The sequence below is a fragment of the Mastomys coucha genome, unplaced genomic scaffold (assembly GCF_008632895.1).
Source record: "Mastomys coucha isolate ucsf_1 unplaced genomic scaffold, UCSF_Mcou_1 pScaffold21, whole genome shotgun sequence".
Classification (NCBI taxonomy): domain Eukaryota; kingdom Metazoa; phylum Chordata; class Mammalia; order Rodentia; family Muridae; genus Mastomys; species Mastomys coucha.
Window position 1 is genome coordinate 26412291 of NW_022196904.1, and position 19117 is coordinate 26431407.

General features: G+C 45.2%; 2 protein-coding genes across 2 annotated transcripts in view; both read right to left on the bottom strand.

Annotated features, from left to right (window-relative positions):
* Wdr88 (WD repeat domain 88) overlaps positions 1-371 on the bottom strand; it is a 37775-nt gene extending 37404 nt beyond the window's left edge. The window contains exon 1 of the mRNA XM_031386195.1: positions 4-371. Coding sequence (XP_031242055.1) covers positions 4-312 — 309 coding nt within the window. The 5' untranslated portion in view covers positions 313-371. The remainder of the gene's footprint in view (positions 1-3) is intronic.
* A 957-nt stretch (positions 372-1328) lies between these two features.
* Positions 1329-19117, bottom strand: part of Gpatch1 (G-patch domain containing 1) — a 43504-nt gene continuing 25715 nt past the window's right edge. Inside the window, exons 12-20 of the mRNA XM_031386196.1 lie at positions 17926-18104; positions 15894-16021; positions 13843-13979; positions 13334-13497; positions 11769-11982; positions 8578-8685; positions 7370-7467; positions 5199-5347; positions 1329-1604 (exon numbers count right to left, since the gene is read on the bottom strand). Of these exons, the coding sequence (XP_031242056.1) occupies positions 1574-1604; positions 5199-5347; positions 7370-7467; positions 8578-8685; positions 11769-11982; positions 13334-13497; positions 13843-13979; positions 15894-16021; positions 17926-18104 (1208 nt within the window). The 3' untranslated portion in view covers positions 1329-1573. The remainder of the gene's footprint in view (positions 1605-5198; positions 5348-7369; positions 7468-8577; positions 8686-11768; positions 11983-13333; positions 13498-13842; positions 13980-15893; positions 16022-17925; positions 18105-19117) is intronic.

Here is a 19117-nt window from a genome sequence, read left to right on the forward strand (position 1 = left end):
GTCCTCGACAAAATCCAACTTCTTGGGCTCAAGAGATCCCTTCCGCCAACTGTCCTCGACAAAATCCAGCTTCTTGGGTTCAAGAGACCCCTTCCATTTAGCACGCCTCCTCTTCTTCTTTTTCTGGACAGCAGAACCCTTCCTAGCTTCATCAAGGCTGTTCTGGACCTCTTCTGTGGCTTTCTTCACCTCGTCAATAATTTCCCCACTGTCTTTAGAATCCTTCCTAGGCTCTTCTGAACCCTCCCAGGTCTCCACAGAACCTTTCCTCGTGTCCCTCGAGGCTTTTAGGGAGATTTGGGGTGAGGCCATCTTGGAGCCTGCCTAGCCAGCCACGGGCCCAGCGGGAACGGTGGGACCACGTGCTCACACCCCGCGCTGAACCCTTCGGGTCCACGTGCTGCACCGGGTTCTGCTATTTACCTGCCCACTTCCTGACTCGGAGGCTTCAGGCAGGATTGTTTCCTTCCAGGCCAGCCTTTGAAAAAGAAAAAAACGAAGAAGAGCTAGGAGGAAATGAGGGAGGGATGGTAGAAGATGCCTCCCAGTGCAGAGTACTACTGCCCCTGTTCTCTGGCATTTAGACACATGAGGAAGGAGACTAAGGTGCAAAACCAGGGATCTTACCCTTGTGCCCTCCTGGATCCTGGCTCTCTGTCACCGTAAATCTCTGTCCCTTCACCTGTGGAAGAGCTCCTAACATGCCCACTTTGTGTCTGATAAGTGGCCTATAAGTTATGGCATGACTTGGAAGGAACAGGATACAGCTTCTGGGGACCAGGGTTACATTTATGTGTGTTGACAAGGGAAAGATTCACTGTAATTCATAACAATGATAGTTACAGGCAGAAGAAAAGATTGGATATAATAATTGTGAAATACAGAGGCTTTCATACCTGGGTGGTTAAACAAAGTGCGAACATCTTCTTGCTTCTTTTGAAGTCTTTCTCATTGTAGGAAGTTCCCTGCACTTTGGTCCCTACCCCTACCCCCACTAAGGTGCTGAGATGACATCAGTGCCTGGCTCAGTAAGTGTCTACCACTCACCCCTGCCCAGCTCTGCATTTGTCAGCTGGTGAGACCCAGGCTATGGTGCACACTGCCCTGCTCAGTCTGCCCACTGGGCTCCAGGCATCACCAGCAGGAAGAAGCTTCTCCCAAGGGTGGGGTTGGGCAATCGCTTCCTTTGCCCCCTCCACTGCCACACTGCCAAGTCCCAGCTGGCCTTACTGGACTCAGCTATCTTGACACAGAAGCTAGAGAAAAGCCTTCACTCTTCTCTCCCTTTTACAATCTCCAGGACATTCCAAAAGAAATCAAGTAGCACATTTTTTTTTAAAGCCACTTTAATTAAACTGTTCAGTCTTTTATCCCTCTAACATGAACTGAAGTTAAAAATAGAAATCAATTTCTGCAACCTTTCAGGGCAGCCTTTGAAATGTCAAGGTTTAAAAAATTATTTTACAGAAGGAATTTACATATAAATACAATCTGTACAATGTATGAACTGGGAAATCAATGGACTTGCATCATAGAGAACCTCCAGACTGAGACAGGCCAGGGCAGGGCTCCATTATTGCCTTCTTAGGGGGAGACACTTCAGTCTGCAGAAGAAAACAGGAGAGAGGAAGAAAAGGGCTAAAAACAAAATACTTCCACGGTACCACATCCCCAGCCCCAGGCTGGCCTCAGCTTCCCAAGTGCTGGGATTACAAGTGTGAATCATCACTCCAGGCCTCAATCCTTATTTTATGTTTTAAGATTTACTCTAATAATTTTTACATTATGTATACACTCGTGTATCTGTGTGTGTGCATGTGAATGCAGGTGCTCAGTCAGGAGGGCACCACATCCCCTGCAGCTAGAGATAAAGGCAGCAGTGAGCCGCTTGCTATGGGTGCGGGGAACACAACTTGGTCCTCTGTAAGAGCTGTGCTGTTGACCCATTTCTCAAGCTTCTTGCTCCTTATTTTTAAACTCTTTCCAGGGCACACAGAGAGCCCTGCAAACCCACCCCTCACACCAGGTTCCACTTCTAACAGCAACTCCTGATGCCATCACATGACTTTGGAAAGGAACAAAAGCATGCTCACTTTGGGGCCCAATGCTTTTGAGTTATCAGTCTGAAATCTCAACTTCATAATCCAATTAAGTAGGTGTTGGGCATGGAGGTGTGCACCTGTTGTCCCAGCACTTAGGGGTTAAGACAGGAAGATCACATGCTCCAGGACAGAATGGGCTAGATGGCAAGACCTTATCACAAAAAGAAAGAAAAGGGGCCGGGTTGGATGGAAAAAACCAAGGACAGAACAGACAACATTCCTTGCTTCACTTGCATAAAGGAATAGTGCACAGCCAACCACTAACCAGCTGCTGTTGCCTAGGTAACACAGAAGCCTCTCCAAAGCTGAGAGCTCATGTGACATGATTTTATTAGAGCTTGGGGAACTAGCTCAGTAGCACAGCATGCATGCAGGAAGCCCTGGGCTTTATCCTCAACATTACATATACAATGAGGGAAAAAGCACACACAACTAAATTAAACATGTTTCCTTTAAATACAACTAAAACTTAACAGGAGCTGGGTGGGCATGGTTGTGCACTGATAATCCAAGTACTCAGAGGGCTGATGCAGGATGTGAGTTCAAGGCCAGCCTGGGCTAAATAATGAGATATCGTGTTTTAAAAGGACAAAGATGGCAAGATGGCTCAGAAGGTAAAGAGCACTTGCTCCCAAGCTTGACGACCAGAATCTGATCCAGAATCCACACAGTAGGGGTGAAGTAACACCCACAAATTGTTCTCTGGTGGGACACAGTGGAAAGTCTGAGGTCCTTAGCAGTCTTAAGTCTAAAGCAAACAGTAGGACCCCAGCCTCTTCCCAACAGGGACCTCTGAGTGAAGACTGGACCCTCTAAAACCAAGAGCCCAAAGATGACTTTTCTCATTACAAGTTGATTGTCTTGGGTATATATTAGGGTGATGAGAACACAGGTGCATTTACAACTATCTAAAAACCTACAGATGTGTCTTCAGCACCAGTGGTACCTACCACATATACTGCCTCTCAGGTTCTGTTCTTGTTTTTGTTTGTTTGGCTTTTTGGGATGAGATCTCATGTAGCTCAGGCTGACCTCAAGCTTGGTATGTAGGTCAGGATGACTTTGAACTCCTGATCCCTCTGATCCCCATGATCCCCCTGAAGCTCCTGATCCTCCTGGTCTTCCTGATCCTCCTGATCCCCCTGATCCTCCTGATCCTCCTGATCTCCCCAATCCCCCTGGTCCCCCTGATCCTCCTGGTCCTCCTGGTCTTCCTGATCCTCCTGATCCCCCTGATTCCCCTGATCCTCCTGATCCTCCTGATTCCCCTGCCTCCTGATTCTCCTGATTCCCCTGATCCTCCTGATCCTCCTGCCTCCAGCTCTCAGCTGCTGGGATTACAGGCAGGTGCCACCAAACTTTTCATGTTTTATTTAAGTTGTACATGTCGATTAGCACACAGCCACCTGCCTGTTTTCTATCTGCCCTAATACACTCCCTGCTGGACACTGATTAGCAGCCAGCCCCCTATGACAGACTGCACCTTCAGACTGAGCCAAAAAAGCTCTCCCTTCCTCAATTTGCTGCCTGTCAGTTATTTTATCACAGTAGCACAGAAAACTGCTACCCAGGAGCGGGGCTCCTGACCATGGAGTTCATGGGTCTTTAGAACTGGTTTGTGAGGATAAATGTGGAAAAGTTAAGAGCTGCAAAATAGAGAAAATCTAGAAGGCTGTAGAGCTTATAGACCATTCTGTGGGAGTGTGGACAGCCAGAATGTGGGCAGAGAGGCAAGACAGTATGGACTGTGTTCATGAGCATTCAGAAAGGGACAGGACTCTAGTGAGAACTAAACTAGAGACCATGCATGTTATACTCTGAAAAAGGAGGTGGGAGAGGAGGCTGGAGAGATGGCTCAGCAGTTAAGAGCACTTGCAATCTTACAGAGGATCTGGGTTTAGGTCACAGTGCTAGCATAGCAGCTCACAACCACTGTAACTTAGCTCCACAGGATCCAACATCCCCTCCTGGCCCCTGTGGGCACTATATGCATATGATAGATACATATACAAGCAGGCAAACAGTCATACACAGAAACATGCACATCAATGTGTATACAATGTGTATAAATACATGTATATACGACTGCATGTATGTATGGTTGTGTGTTTGTATGAGTATATGTTTATATGATTATGTGTGTGTGTATATATAGATATAGATATAGATATAGATATATACATATCTATGATTACCTGTGTGTATAATTGTATGGGTATGTATGATTACTTGTATATATAGTTGCATGTATATGATTACATGTATGTGTGGATATGACTGTGTGTGCATGTATGTATGTATATGTGGACATGTATGTGCATCTGTATGTAAAAGAATTTTAATCCAGCAACATGGCTGCTCTGGCAAGAGATCACATCCAAAGACCATCTAGGACTATGTGATCTGGCTGGAATGTAGACATACCCTTAGTACACATCTTTAATCCCAAACAGTATAAACAAAGTTAAAAGGAAAGAACCAGCCATGTTTGAAAGTGACATGTAAATTGAGGGACAGTCAAAGTGACAAATCAGAGAAAGATTTGATTGAACGAGTCAGACATGGGATACACCCAACTCCCAAGAGAACAGCACAGGAAAGAGAGGCGGGCAGCGTTAACAGGACAACTTTACAAAGACAGGTAGCAGAAGAACCAGATAGACACAGGTAAAGGCAGAAAGAGCCAGCAAACAAGAAGGAGCCAAAAGTAGGATGAGGCCAAGCAGAGCAATTCAGTCAGAAACCAAGAGAAGCCAGTTTGAATCAGTCAGCTTGGAGAGGAGTTTGGGCCAGAACAGCTGAGTTGAACCAACCAGCCAGAGCTCAAAAAGAAGTAGAGTGAGTTTATTCAGCAGTAAGCCTCTGAGACAATTACATCTGGAGAATAAAAGTTACATTTACGTGTGTGTGTATGTGTGTGTGTGTGTGTGTGTGTGTGTGTGTGTGTGACTGTGTATGCATAAGTATGTTTGTATGTATATGTGTGCATGTGCGTGTGCGTGTGCGTGTGTGTGTTTGTGTGTGTGTGTCTGTACAGAAGTCTTTTAAGTTAATAGGAGATTGAGGTCTTCTAAACAACCCTCCTTCAGGGCTTACCTTCTCAGCAGCTCCTGCGGGGACAGCTCGGCTGGCCCTCCTGCATCGCTCCTGCTGTCACTGCTGTCTGTACTCTCAGAACTGCTATTTTTTTCTGATTTCTTATTCTTTTGCTTACTTTTGTGTTTGTGTTTCTTATGTTTCTTTTTCTAGGAAAAAAGAAAATAAAAATGAAGGTTAGGAAGCAAGAGAAACAATAGATGGAAAGAAGCTAGACAAGGGCTGGGGAGTAGCTCAGATAGTAAAATTCTTGCTGACCAAGCTTGATATATAAAAAGCAGGTGTGGTAGTGTATGCCTATTGCTCCATCCCAGCAGCAGCAAGCTCTAGGTTCAAAAAATAAGAGACCTTGTCTCAAAAAATAAGGTGGAGGGGCCAGGCATGGTAGCATGTACTCCAGTACTCAAGACACAGAGGCAAGTAGATCTCTGTGAGTTCAAGGGCAGCTTGGCCTACAGAGTGAATTCTAGGATAGCCAGAGCTATACTGAGAGACTTTGTCTCAAAAAAAAAAAAAAACCAAAACACAAAACACAAAAAAGTTGAATGACTGAATATGATGCTTGACCTATATATACACAATTGAACATACACATTTGTACAGATGAACATACACACACACCTAACCCAGGAGCATGAGGTATAACTTATTGGTAGAGTCCCTGCCTAGAATCCCCCAGTGAGGGGCTGGGGTGTGGCTCAGTGGTAGAGCCCCTGCCTAGAATCCCCCAGTGAGGGGCTGGGGGCGTGGCTCAGTGGTAGAGCCCCTGCCAAGAATCCCCCAGTGAGGCGCTGGGGTGTGGCTCTGTGGTAGAGCCCCTGCCTAGAATCCTTTAGTAAAGTGTTGGCAGATTAGCTCAGCAGTAGAATGCTTGGAATTTGCTTGAGAAGGGCTGGGGACTTAGCTCAAAGGTAGAACTTTGTCATATATAAGGGCTGAAAAGAAAGATAAAAAACACCTACACTGGGCATGTGTTTGAATGCTAGAGCTGTTAAGAAACAAAGCTTTTTTCTTTTTATTTAAAATTTAAAAAAAAAAATTAAAATTCTCCTTTAAAGTATGCTTTGGCACCCAGAGCTAGAAACTGTGACACATTAAACCATGTACATGCTGGCATCCCCAATGTGTCAACAACAGACACAGTAGAGCCACACAGATGCAGGCAGGACCTCATGGTGACTCCCAGCCCCCATCCTCCCAGGAATCTGAGTTGTCCTAGCAAGGCAGAGGGAAGAGAGTGGCAGCGCGCCACTGCCGAGCAGGTGTAAGAACACATGGGGCTGTTTCTCCAACACTGGCTGTGTATCCTTACTCCGCGCTCAGGCCTGCCTTCCTCCTATAGACACTAGAGCTGTGGCTTCTCCTGGGTAGGAACACATAGGTACTGCCACTAACTACAGCCAGACTGTAGGTTATAAGCCATAAAGAACACATGGATGACAAAAAAGTCACTTACAGTGGGATTCTTTGTCTCAAGTTTCTTTCCCTTCAAATGACCACTAAGGCCCAAGAGCTTAGTCTAGGTAATAATGAGGTGGGGGTGGATGGTTTTATTATTTAATGTGTAATGTTTATGTGTATGGATGTTCTGCCTGTGTGTGTCTTGTACACAGTGCCTGTGGAGGCCAGAAGAAGGTGTCAGATCGCCTGGAACTGGAGTTATAGACAGGTGTAAGCCAGGTGACAGAAACCAAAGCCACTAGGATGCTTAATCACTGAACCACTCACACAGTGTTACCATGCCTGATTAGACATAAATTTCTTTTCTCTCTTTCTTCCTTCCTTCCTTTTTTTTTTTTTTTTTCTTTTTCAAGACAGGGTTTCTCTGTGTAGCCCTGGCTGTCCTGGAACTCACTCTGTAGACCAAGCTGGCCTTGAACTTAGAATTCTGCCTGCCTCTGCCTCCCAAGTGCTGGGGTTAAAAGTTCTTCCTTCCTCTCTTTCTTTCTCTCTTTCTTTCCTTCCTTCTTTCTTTTTCTTTTTTAAATGCAACTACTCAAAATTTGCTGCTCTAAAAGAAAACAAAGGTTCTGAGAAAAGAGCTAGCACAGGACATAACAGTTCTACCAAGCCACTGAGGGGCCTATGTCCAGCACCACAGCCAGGAGCCCCTCTCCCTGGGGCTCCTCAGGACGTTCCCACACTTCTCTACACTAGAGAGAGACACTCACCTTCTCTCTCTTTCTTCTGTGTTCCTTCTTGCTCTTGTATCTTTCTTTGCTCTTCTTGGGTTTCTCTTTTTGAGGTATGTCGAGTTTCTGGCGAGAGTCTGGGGAGGAAAGTGTGATAAGCACATGAGCAGTAGGGAGAAAAGGAAGACAAACCATTAGGGAATACTGACACCTCTAATCTTATTGATAGTCAGATATTTCAAAATGCCAGCTCCCCAAAGTTTTTTTCTAATGCTACTTTTTATAAATCCCTATCCCCTAAGTAACCCATATACCAAGTTATTATTCACCATTTTATGGAAATCAGGACGTTCTAGAAAATAGGCACAAATAAACCAGAGATTACTTCAGCCACTAACACCAACCTATATCCAAAGATCCCTGAATCAAAGCTGAGAGAGACATGCTCGCTGGGATTCTCTGAAAGTTGGGCTCAGCGGCCAAGCCAGTACTTAGGTGGGACTGCTGTAGAAGCAGCATGGTGTGCAGCAGAATCACATGCTGCTGGTCTGACTGGACCATGTGACCATATTTGTTAGCATGGCTTTCAAAGCCACCACGGCCAAAACCAAGCTGACTATCTTCATTAGCTTATGGCCCCAGAACAGAAGCTGCTAAAGACGCTGGTAAAGAGGCACTTTGCCTATGCCTACAGCCAAAGAAACTGGCTTATTTTATTTGCTCTGTTAGCCAATGTCCAAAAAACCCAAAAACATCTTCTATCCACAATGTCCCTCCTTTTTTTTTTTTTTTTGCAACAAGTTCTCACTGTGTAGCCCTGGCTGTCTTGGAACTCACTCTCTCTGTGTACATCAAGCTGGCCTCAAACTCACAGAGACCCACCTGCTTCTGCTTCCTGAGTGCTGGGATTAAAGGGGCCTGACTAGCCTCAAACTTGTGATCCTCCTGCCTCAGTGTCCTAAGTGCTGGGGTTACAGTGCTATACCAGCTCTGATAAATGATGTCATTTAAGATGCTTACTAACACAAATATTTCAAAGCTGAGAAGGAAAGGACATTTAGAGCTTCGACACTGTAAAGGGACAACTGTCCCTCAGGCAATCAGTGAAGGGAGCAGGCATTTGTGTGACTGCAATCAGAAACACTGTGAGCACTTGGTGGCTGTGAAATCAGGTAGATGGGTGGGAGGGACATTTGTGGGGCTGTTCCTTTGCAGGGGTGACACATGAGGATGTGTACTGAACTCACTGGGGCAGAAGACAGGAGGCAGCCGAGGCCCGAACTCTTCCCGTTCATCGATCTGTACCTTCTGGATGGGGAAGGGGGTTGCAGACTCACAAGGCTCCTGCTCAGCAACTGTAAAAACACCAGCATATTAATTTCATTCACCTGCCTGGCACTGATGCACTTGAGTCTTGGTGTCTTTGCCTCCAAATGGTACACTTTCTTCAGTCTGCTGCCTCTGCCTGTGGACACTGGGGTTGGGAGGTCAGCTACATCAGGCTACACAAAACCACATGCATGACAGGTTGTCCACAGGAGGCCACTGTAGATGGCCAGAGGAGTGCAGACTCCAAATTATTTAAATGGGAGCTGAGGAGCTCACTGTGAGAAGGCCCATACAAGAAGATACAAGCTTACCAACAGGGGTGAGACTGTGTCCTACCCCATAAACCTCACTCAAAATATACCATCAACAGAAGAAATAGTGAAAATAAAGGATTCTGTTCACAGTAAACCAGCCCCTGCAAAAAAGAGAAACAGACTACTCTGCTGTCAGACAGAGCAAGCATAAAGATGCAAAGTCTGTACCAGGAGTGCTAACAGTGGTCCTTCCTACCTTTCTGTACCGGGAGTGCTGACAGTGGTCCTTTCTACCTTTCTGTACTGGGGGTGCTGACAGTGGTCCTTCCTACCTTTCTGTACTGGAAATGCTAACAGTGGTCCTTTCTACCTGCTTTCTACCTTTCTGTACCATTTTTGGTTTTCATTTTTGAGACAATCTTGCATAGCCCCTATTAACCTCCAGCTCACTATGTAGCTGAGGATGGCCTAGAGCTCTTGAGCCTGCTGTCTATACCCAAGTTCTGGGCCATGTACAGTTTATGCACTGCTTGGGACTGAATCCAGGTCCCCATGCGTGGGAGGCAGGCACTCTACCACTGAGCTACACTGCCAGCCCTATACTTTTTAACTTTTTTTTTTTTTTTGAAACAGAGGCTGTCCTGGAACTCACTATGTAGACAAAGCTGTCCTTGAACTCACAGAGATCCACCTTCCTCTGCCTCTCCCAACTGCTAGAGTTTAAGGCATGTACCACTATGCCCAGCCTACTTTTAACCTTCAAGTATACATGACTTTATTTTATTTTTTTAAAGATTTATTTATTTATTATTATATGCAACTACACCATAGCTCTCTTAAGACACCCCAGAAGAGGGCATCAGATCTCATTACAGATGGTTGTGAGCCACCATGTAGTTGCTGGGATTTGAACTCAGGTCCTTCGGAAGAACAGTCAGTGCTCTTAACCGCTGAGCCATCTCTCCAGCCCTATATATGACTTTATAATTAAAAACAATAAGGGTTTTATCCACAGGAAGAAAAAAAAAGAACTGATATTGCAACCATCTAAAATAAATATTGTATCATATCCCTGTGTAGGACTCTGGTTAAGGGGCTTCAGGATTTTTTTTTTTTTTTTTTTTAAAGACAGGGTTTCTCTGTATAGCCCTGGCTGTCCTGGAACTCACTCTGTAGACCAGGCTGTCCTCGAACTCAGAAATCCACTTGTCTCTGTCTCCCAAGTGCTGGAATTAAAGGCATGCACCACCACTGCCCGGCTGGGCCTTCAGGATTTATACTCAGGTCTACCACATACAGACACGGGCAGATAGATGGGGCAGATAGATGGGGCAGACAGATAGATGGGGCAGACAGAACCTCCAGTGATGCAGATGGAAACTGGCCACAGCTCTAGCATCCCAAAGTTCTCCCTGTTTTGTCTGGAACACTCAAGGTGATGCATGAAAGAAGTAGGCCAGTCTCCTGGGCAAGTATCAGGCCACGAAATGAGAGCAGACCTTCTCACTAGGTTAGTATGCCAGGCTATGCATGCCTGCTGGAGCCAACCAAAACATAACACCTCTCCCAGACAGTGGAACCTGAACATCCTTATCAAATGCATTCCCAGAACCCTGACACTCCCTTAACAGCCAGGAAAAGGAAGGAAGGAAGGAAGGAAGGAAGGAAGGAAGCAAGAAAGCAAGAAAAGAAAAGAAAGAAAGAAAGAAAAGAAAGAAAGAAAGATAGAAAAGAAAGAAAAGAAAGAAAAGAAAGGAGGAGGGAAGGGAGGGAAAAAGGGAAGGAGGAAGGAGAAAAGGAAGGAGGGAAGGAAAGAAGAATTAATTAATTAATTAATTAATTTTGCCCAAGCTAGATTCTGAACTCTATCCTAACCCTTAAAAAAGAAAATTTGTACTTTTTCAATTCTTAACTAGGCTAAGTTGGGAAATCAATATTGTCAAAAATCACTATCTTTAAAATACACATCAGAGATTTAAACTAGATTTTAAAAAGATCCAATACCCGAAATTCTACTCAGACAAATTAAAATATAGTGATGGAAGGCCCAAGAGGTGGCACAAAGAGGTCCTAAAATGCTTGCTGCATACATGAGGATCGGAGTTTGTGCCCAGAACCCATATATAAAGCCAAGTGTGATGACATGTACTTCTAAGTTCAGTGCTGGGAGATGTGGGGTTCTGTGGTTTGTTCACCAGCAGGGGATAAATTGAGAAGCCCCTGCTGAGACTGTATCTCAAAAGACAAGGGAGTTGTTTATGACACATGACACTTAAAGCTGATCTCTGAACCCACTGTGCATGCATGCACACATGTAATATATATATGAACATACTAACATACACACGCATGCACACATATACACACTCTTGTATATACGAGTGTGTGTATGTGTGTGTATGTTTTGTTTTGTTTTTTTCGAAACAGGGTTTCTCTGTGTAGCCCTGGCTGTCCTGGAACTCACTCTGTAGACCAGGCTGGTCTCGAACTCAGAAATCCACCTGCCTCTGCCTCCCAAGTGCTGGGATTAAGGTGTGCGCCACCACCGCCCAGCGTGTGTGTGTGTGTGTGTGTGTGTGTGTGTGTGTGTGTGTGTGTGTGTGTGAATATGACGAGATACTATTAATTGTCAATTGTCCTAATTGAAGGCTGCAAAGCCAAAGGTGGTACTTGCCTGTAGTCCTAGGAGATAAGAGTCTAGGAGGTGGAGAAAGGATCAGAGGTTGTAGGCCAGCCTTAGCAATGTCAAGGTCACACTGGTCTTCCTGAGAGCCTGTCTCACCACAGACAAACAAGACTGTACCTTAAACACCATCAGCTCTCCCTTGGCACCCGAGTCAGGGAGGGAGCCTTACCATGGATCACAGAGGTCTCCCCCATGGCAGCCTCCTGGGAGCCTTTAAGGCTGGCCTCTTCAGTGTGCTCTTGACTGTCCTCACTGTCATCTTGCTCCTCCTCAGAAGATGAGGACTTTTCATCAGAGGAACTGGCAAAGATGGCTTTGAATAAATCCATGGAAGGACGGCTACCTTCCCCGTCTGTCTGTGCATCCACAGCTTTGTCTGCAGTCTGCATTAACAGAGAAACAAGAGTCATGGGTGATGGGACCTGATGCTTTGAAACACACACATACACATGAGCAAATAGTTAAGATTGGGTTTAGGGGGCGTGGACAGATGGCTGAGTAGTTAAAAGCACTGGCTACTCTTCTAGAGGACCTGGGTTTGATTCCCAGCACCCATGTGGAGGCTTACATCCATCTGTAACACCAGCTCCAGGGATCAGCAGGTGCTGTATGCACATCTGTGTGTGTGAGTAAAATACTCATACATATTTTTAAAAACTGGTTTGGGTATCCCCCAGCACTGCCTAAGCAAGTGTGTAGCATTTCCCCTCTGTGGGGTTCTTCTAGAATATGCTCAGGAAGCACAAGCAGCTGAGATCCTTTTTGGGGTCTGAGAGCATGAGGCTGGAGAACTGTGGGGTCCTAGGAGCTAGGCCAATACTCCGACACAAACAAAACTCATTGTCTGTATTCACCAACAAAATGAAAAAACTGTGGGAAAGAGTCTATTAACTTGAAAACAGTTCAACAAAAATGCACCACTTTGAATGAAGGAGAAAAAAAAAAGAGCGAGATTAACAAAAATCAAGAGAAACTTGTGGGATATTACCAAAAGGTCTTAATGATTCTGTCAGAGAATCCCAGGACCACTACGGTTTGACTGTGAAACGCCCCCTACAGGTGTTCAATGCTATCATGATCCTAGTGTGTGCAAGGCCCTGTGATATTTGATCCTTCCAAATGGTGGAAGGAGAGAACCCATTCTCATAGGTCTTTCTCTGACTACATATGTGCAAAAGCCAAGTAAACAAAGTAAGAGAACCTGGGGGAGGGGGGTATTCTCTCCACAAAAGGGAACACTTATTCATCATCATCTGAATACAGTGGGCTGGGTTCTGCTGCTTTACCCTAAGTGAGAGCTGCTTTAGACAGTCACACGTGGACTTTTCTCACATACAGCCACAATTATGCTGTGGGTGGGCACCTGCCAGGTAGAACCCATGGGCGAAATCTATCTGCTGTTGGTTTCCATAAGTAAAGATACTCTGGAAAAAACATGTCCTCTGTTATTCACACACAAGTCTATGGTCTCCTATATACTCACTGTATATCAGGGGGAGCAACAGAGGCTGTCATCTGTTCACACACACACACTTGGGCACACGTACATGCACATGGGCACACACACGCACACAGGGGCACACACACGCACACGGGGGCACACACATGCACACAGGCACACACACATGGGCACATGCACATGGGCACACACCCGCCCACTACTAAATAGAGAACACATCACATAGAGAAGGGCCTAGGCCACAGTCTCCAGCACAGACAGCAGCACCCCTATACCATGTCTGGGCGTGGCTCGGGAGCCTGTTCCTCTTTGCTTCCTAAGGCACTGGATTCTTGTTTTGGAAGTCCAATTTTTGATCTAGCTTGACTTAAAAACTCGCTAATGGAATCCTCTTTCTTCTCCTGTTTGGATGTGTCCCATCGTGATGGTTTTTTGGATTCTGAAATGCAGGAACCCGACAGAAGACTAGAATTAGTGAACAGAAGGCGAATTCAAGACTGACCTTTCATTTGCTCAGAACCTCGGTCTACCTTGGATGGGCCAGGCACACTGTACAAAGTACTGGGATACAGCAGGTGCAGACAGACCCAAGCCCAAAGATTAAACTCCTGGCATGCTCTGCCCAGTGCTGCTGTACAGGTACAAGCAATCCTTAACAGAGAAAATCTACACTGTGCTCACACTTAGGGCTGGTCCACTCCTTACCCCCCCTTCCAGGACAGTGAGGGATTGATACCCGGGTCCCATAGGTGTCAGGATTTAGGTCCCAAGGAATTCTACTCACTGTCTGGACCCCGTTGCTGCGGGGCTTTTTCACTTGGAGCTGGAGCTGTGGGCAGAGGGGCAGGCTCTGGGAGCGTCAGGAAGTTGAAGACTGAGTATTTATCCCTCTTCACTCTGGGCAAGCCAACTAAAGTTGAGCTGAGGTAGAGGGTAAAAAGGAAAAAGATGATGTTTTAATAACAACAGCTAGGATGAAGCCCACGTCCTGTGAGACTTGCTTTCTCGTGTCAGTTCTCTGGCTAGGCTGCGGAGGCTCAAGACACTTCTACTTCTCAAAGCAGTTCCGAAAGGCAGAATATCTGACTTCAGAAGCCTTGAGCTTTTTCCTATTAGAGTACTGAGTGCTGAGCATGGGGGCGCACACCTTTTATCCCAGTACAGAGAGGCAAAGGCAGATGGATCTCTGAGAGTTCAAGGCCAGCATGGTCTACACAGGAAGTTCCAGGCCAGGTAAGAAGACACAGCAAGAATTTGTCTTTAAAAAGAAGAATTCTCTTGAAGAAGAAGGAGGAGGAGGAGGAAGAGGAGGAGGAGGAGGAGGAGGAGGAGGAGGAGGAGGAGGAGGAGAGAAAAAAGACTAGAACTTTTAACTTCAAAAATGGCTTTACACTAATGGAAAGTTCCATAGCTAAAAACATAATTATATTTTCCAGTATAGGCTTTGTTTTCCAGTATATGCTTTCTGGGAGTATTTTTAATTCAATAAGAAGATGCTAAACTTGTGGTTTTTAATTGATTCATTCGGTTTATGGTCAGAAGGTCAAAAGAGGACACTGGAACTGGAGTTATAGACAGTTATGTGCTGCCATGTGAGTGCTGGGACCCAAACCTGGTCCTCTGTAAGAACAGTCAGTGCTCTAAACCACTGAGTCATCTCTGACATTTTATAAAAGGAATTATATTTTCCAGTATAGGCTTTCCAGTATAGGATTTTTAAAAGCAAAGCATTAGGCTGAGGAGGGAGCCCATGGGAAAGAGCTTGACCAGCATGTGCAAGGTTCTGTGGTATTTGACCCTAGCATGTACAAGGCCCTGTGTTTGGTCCTAGCATGTGCAAGGCCATGTGTTTGATGCTAGCATGTGCAAGGTCTTGTTGTATTTGATCCTAGCATGTTTCTAAACACACATGAAGGGAAAAGAAACACAAATAACATGTTTCATTGTTCCTTGACATAGGGTCTCTCCAATATGTATCCCTAGCTGAATCCCCTCTGTAGACAAGGCTGGCCTCAGTCTCCCAGAGATGCTTCTGCTTCTGCCTTGAAAGTACTACGATCAAAGGCAGGCATCACCATATCCAGCTGTAAGTAACATATTTTAAATAAAATGTATGAGCAGCTTTAAAAAGATGCCACACGAAGTCATTAGGACATGAAATAAAGTTTACCTGTATTTGTATTTTAGCAATGAATTAACAGGTTGCAATATGGTTTAAAAATACATGTGACAACACAGACTCACGTGCACAGTCACATGAATCACAGTTAAGGGGACAGGGGTGGCTAGAGAGATGGCTCAGTAGTTAAGAGTGCTTACTGCTCTTCCAGAGGACTGGGTTGGGTTCCCAGCACCTATCATGTGGCTCACAACCACCTGTCACTGCAGCTCCAGGGGATCCGACGCCCTCTGCTGTTCACCTTGAGTGCATACAGAGTTACATATACAGGAACAAAAATACAAATAAATAAACAAACATAAGTTAAAGTAAATGTGCAAACTGGCGACTTCCAATAGTTAGAAGTTAAGTTCCTCTTGAAAAGAGGGACCACAAATCCCCTTATGAACTCTAAGGGGACTGGAAAAATGGCTCAGTGCTTAAGAGCACTTGTTGCTCTCACAGAGGACCCAGGTTCAGTTCTCAGCACCCATGCAGTAGCTATTAACTCCAGTTCCAGGGGCTCTGATACCCTCTTCTAAGTCCTCAGGGTAGCAGGTAAACACACAGTGTATAGACACACATGCGGGCAGAAAGACATAAAATCAATCTAACAATTTTTTTCTCTTAAGTGAGCTTTCATGGGGTGGGTAGAAAGACAGACTAACCCAACTTACCCTGGATAAGGGTCAGGGACGTTAAACCTCTTACACAGAAGCTTGTCAGGGTGCCATTCAAACGTGTCTCGGGTAAGCTTCCCAAACATCTTCATCTTCACAGCTGACTGCTTGTCACTGATGTCATTCTAGGAAGACAGACATTCTGTCAGCTGTAGTCAGAGAACTGGCTCACTCGTCCTCCAAGTTAGAAATATCAAGCTTTAGGTTGGAGAGATGGCTCAGTGCTTGTGATAGCACACTGCTCTTACAGAGGACCCGATTCTATTCCCCACAGCCAAGTCCAGGCTGTCACTCCAGCTCCAGAGGATCCAAGCCCATCTGGACTCGATGGGCACCTGCACTCACATGCAAATACTCACATGCACATGCACACATATATGACGGTTTTTGGGTTGGTTTGTGTGTGTGTGTGTGTGTGTGTGTGTGTGTGTGATTTTCAAGACAGGCTTCTCTGTGTAGCCCTAGCTGTATAGGAACTCACTCTGTAGACCAGGCTGGCCTCAAACTCAGAGATCCATCTGCCTCTGCCTCCTGAGTGCTGGGATTAAATGTGTGTGCCATCCCAGGAAAGGATGTAACATTTTAAATGTAAATAAAGAAAATATCTAATTTTTTAAAAAAAAAGATGTGTGCCATCACTACTAGAATGAAGAATTTTTAAAAATAAGTTAAAATGAAATTTAAAAATATGTGTCAGGAGACAAAGACAAATGGATCTCTATGAGTATGAAGCAGCCTTGCCTACATAGCAAATTCTAAACTAGCCTGGCCTGAATACCTAGACCACATCTCAAAAAACAAAAACTGTCAGCGCTGGAGAGACCTCTCAGCAGTTAAGAGCTCCGGCTGCTCTTTCAGGGGGCCTAGGTTTAAGTCCCAGCACCAGGATGGTCAGCCATCTGTAACTCCAGTTCCAGGAAACTTAACACTGTCTTCTGGCCTCCGAGGGTACCAGGTACACATGTGGTACACAGAAATACATGAAGGCAAAACACTCACACATATAAAATAAAAATAAATATGTATTTGTTAAAATGTCAAGCCTTATTTTCTTGTACTCCCATCAAAAACAAACGAACAAATATTGGTCTTGAGATATCAAAGAGTTTGGGTTATTACACTGCTTACATCTTAGAAGCTAGACATCAAATTATTTCTTACTCTACCATGCTCTTTTCACTGATGAAATATTTAGGTGCATGGCATTTTTAATTTTAAAAATCACTAGGAGGGGCTGTGGAAATGGCTCAGTCAGAAGTGCTTGGCACAAAAGCATAAGGGCCATAGTGCATATCCCCAGAACACGCACACAGGCTGGATGCAAGAGCATGTGTCCAGAATCCCGTAAGTGGGGAAGAGGAGACAGGTGCATCCCCAAGGCTCACTGGCTAGCCCACCTTGCTGAATCGATGAGCTCTGAGTTCAGTGAGAGACCCTGTCTCAAAAAAGTAAGGTCAAGGGGGCTATAGAGGTTAAGTCTTCCAGAGGACCTGGGTCCCAGTACCCACATGGCAGCTCATAACTATCTGTTACTGCTGTTCCAGGGGATCCAATGTTCTCACACAGACATACAAAACACCAATGTACATAAACAATAACAACAATAACAGTAAGGTGATGCCTGATGGAGTGGCTCACACCTGTAACTCCGGCATCGGGACGGCTGGGGCAGAAAGACCAGGACTTCCAGACCAGTCTGCCTGTATGAGACCCTTTCTCAAAAAAAAAAAAAAAAACTAAATAAAATAAAATAAGTTACAGAATAATTGAAAAAAACATTCAATGTTGATCTCAGACTTCTAGATGCACACATACAGGTACACATACCTGAACATAGTGCATACATCCTCATAAATATAGACACAAACAAACAAACAAATAAAAATCTGACCAGAGCTTGGGAGTGTTGCCTAAAGCTTAGACTATGTACATACTAACACTGTGCAAAAGCCTGTGTTCAACTCAATTCCTACAACTGCACAAACACAAAATGAAAAGTTCACCAGATAGGCACAAGATGGCGACAGACCTCTTGGTCCCGAGGAACTTCAACCTGATCTGAATCATCTTCCTCCTTGGCATGCGTGAACCTGGAGGACAGGGTAGAGTTGGAGGGCACGTAGAGCTGGGCCGCCCGGGCAAACTCTTCGCGCTCTCGGCTTCGCTCCCACTCGGTCATGCTGGGGTCCAGGCACCGTTCCAGAGCATCTGTGGAACACGAACAAGACACTGTTTTACTCCAAGGAAAGCATGGTGCTTGAGGGAGAGCACCAAGTGAACCCCACTGGACCGTGTGTTTCCTCAGAGGCCAAACCTCCAGACCTGCGCTTATGGGGGTGGGGCACTGGGTGTTACCTCCAGGCAATATTACTCTTTCCTTCATAAGATGCTTCTTTTCGGTCCAAGATTTATTTTACTTTATGTGTGTCAATGTTTTGTCTGCAAGCATGTTTATACACCATGTGTGTATGGTTGTTGGATCCCCTGGAACTGGGCTTATGGATGGTGGTGAGCTGCCACGTGGGTGCTGAGAATCAAAAATAGGTCCTCTGCAAGAGCAGCAAGTATTCTTAACTGCTGACCCGTCTGTTCAGCCCCAACTCATCAAGATGCTCTTTATTGAATGTTACTACGTGGTAAAAGAGAAAGCTCTAGGAGGCTAGTACTGGGCACTGCTGTTAGGAAATAGAACCAACTGCAGCCCTGGGCTAGGGAGGAGACTCTTTCTCTACCCTTTTTCTGCGAAGCTGTCTTTTGCTACTTTGTTGGTTCGTTCTTCCGCCCTTCTCCACCCATTTTCTTCCATCCCTTCAACCTCCTAACACTAGGTAGAAGAGAAAAAAGGATAGAAGGGAAAGGAAAGAGATCTCTGAATAAAGTTAGGGGTCAAAAGGGGGCAATGTTATTATTAGACTACTTCTTGCTGATTAGGGGCTTCAAGTTGCTCAGAGCAAGTTTGATCTTTGCCATCAGATCATCTAATTTCTTCTCCTTATTTCTTCTTTGTGCATGACTGCTTAACAAAATGACCAACAACAACCAACAAACCACCCATCAGGACCCTGGCATTTACAGACCCTCTGAAAAGTCTATAGAATTCCAAACATCACACAGTTGCAGAAACTATCTACAGCTGGCAAAATCACACCCTGGCTAGAGCACGAGGCAAATCATGGTCAGCTGCTGTGGACAATCTGAGGCAGCCCTACATCCCACACCTG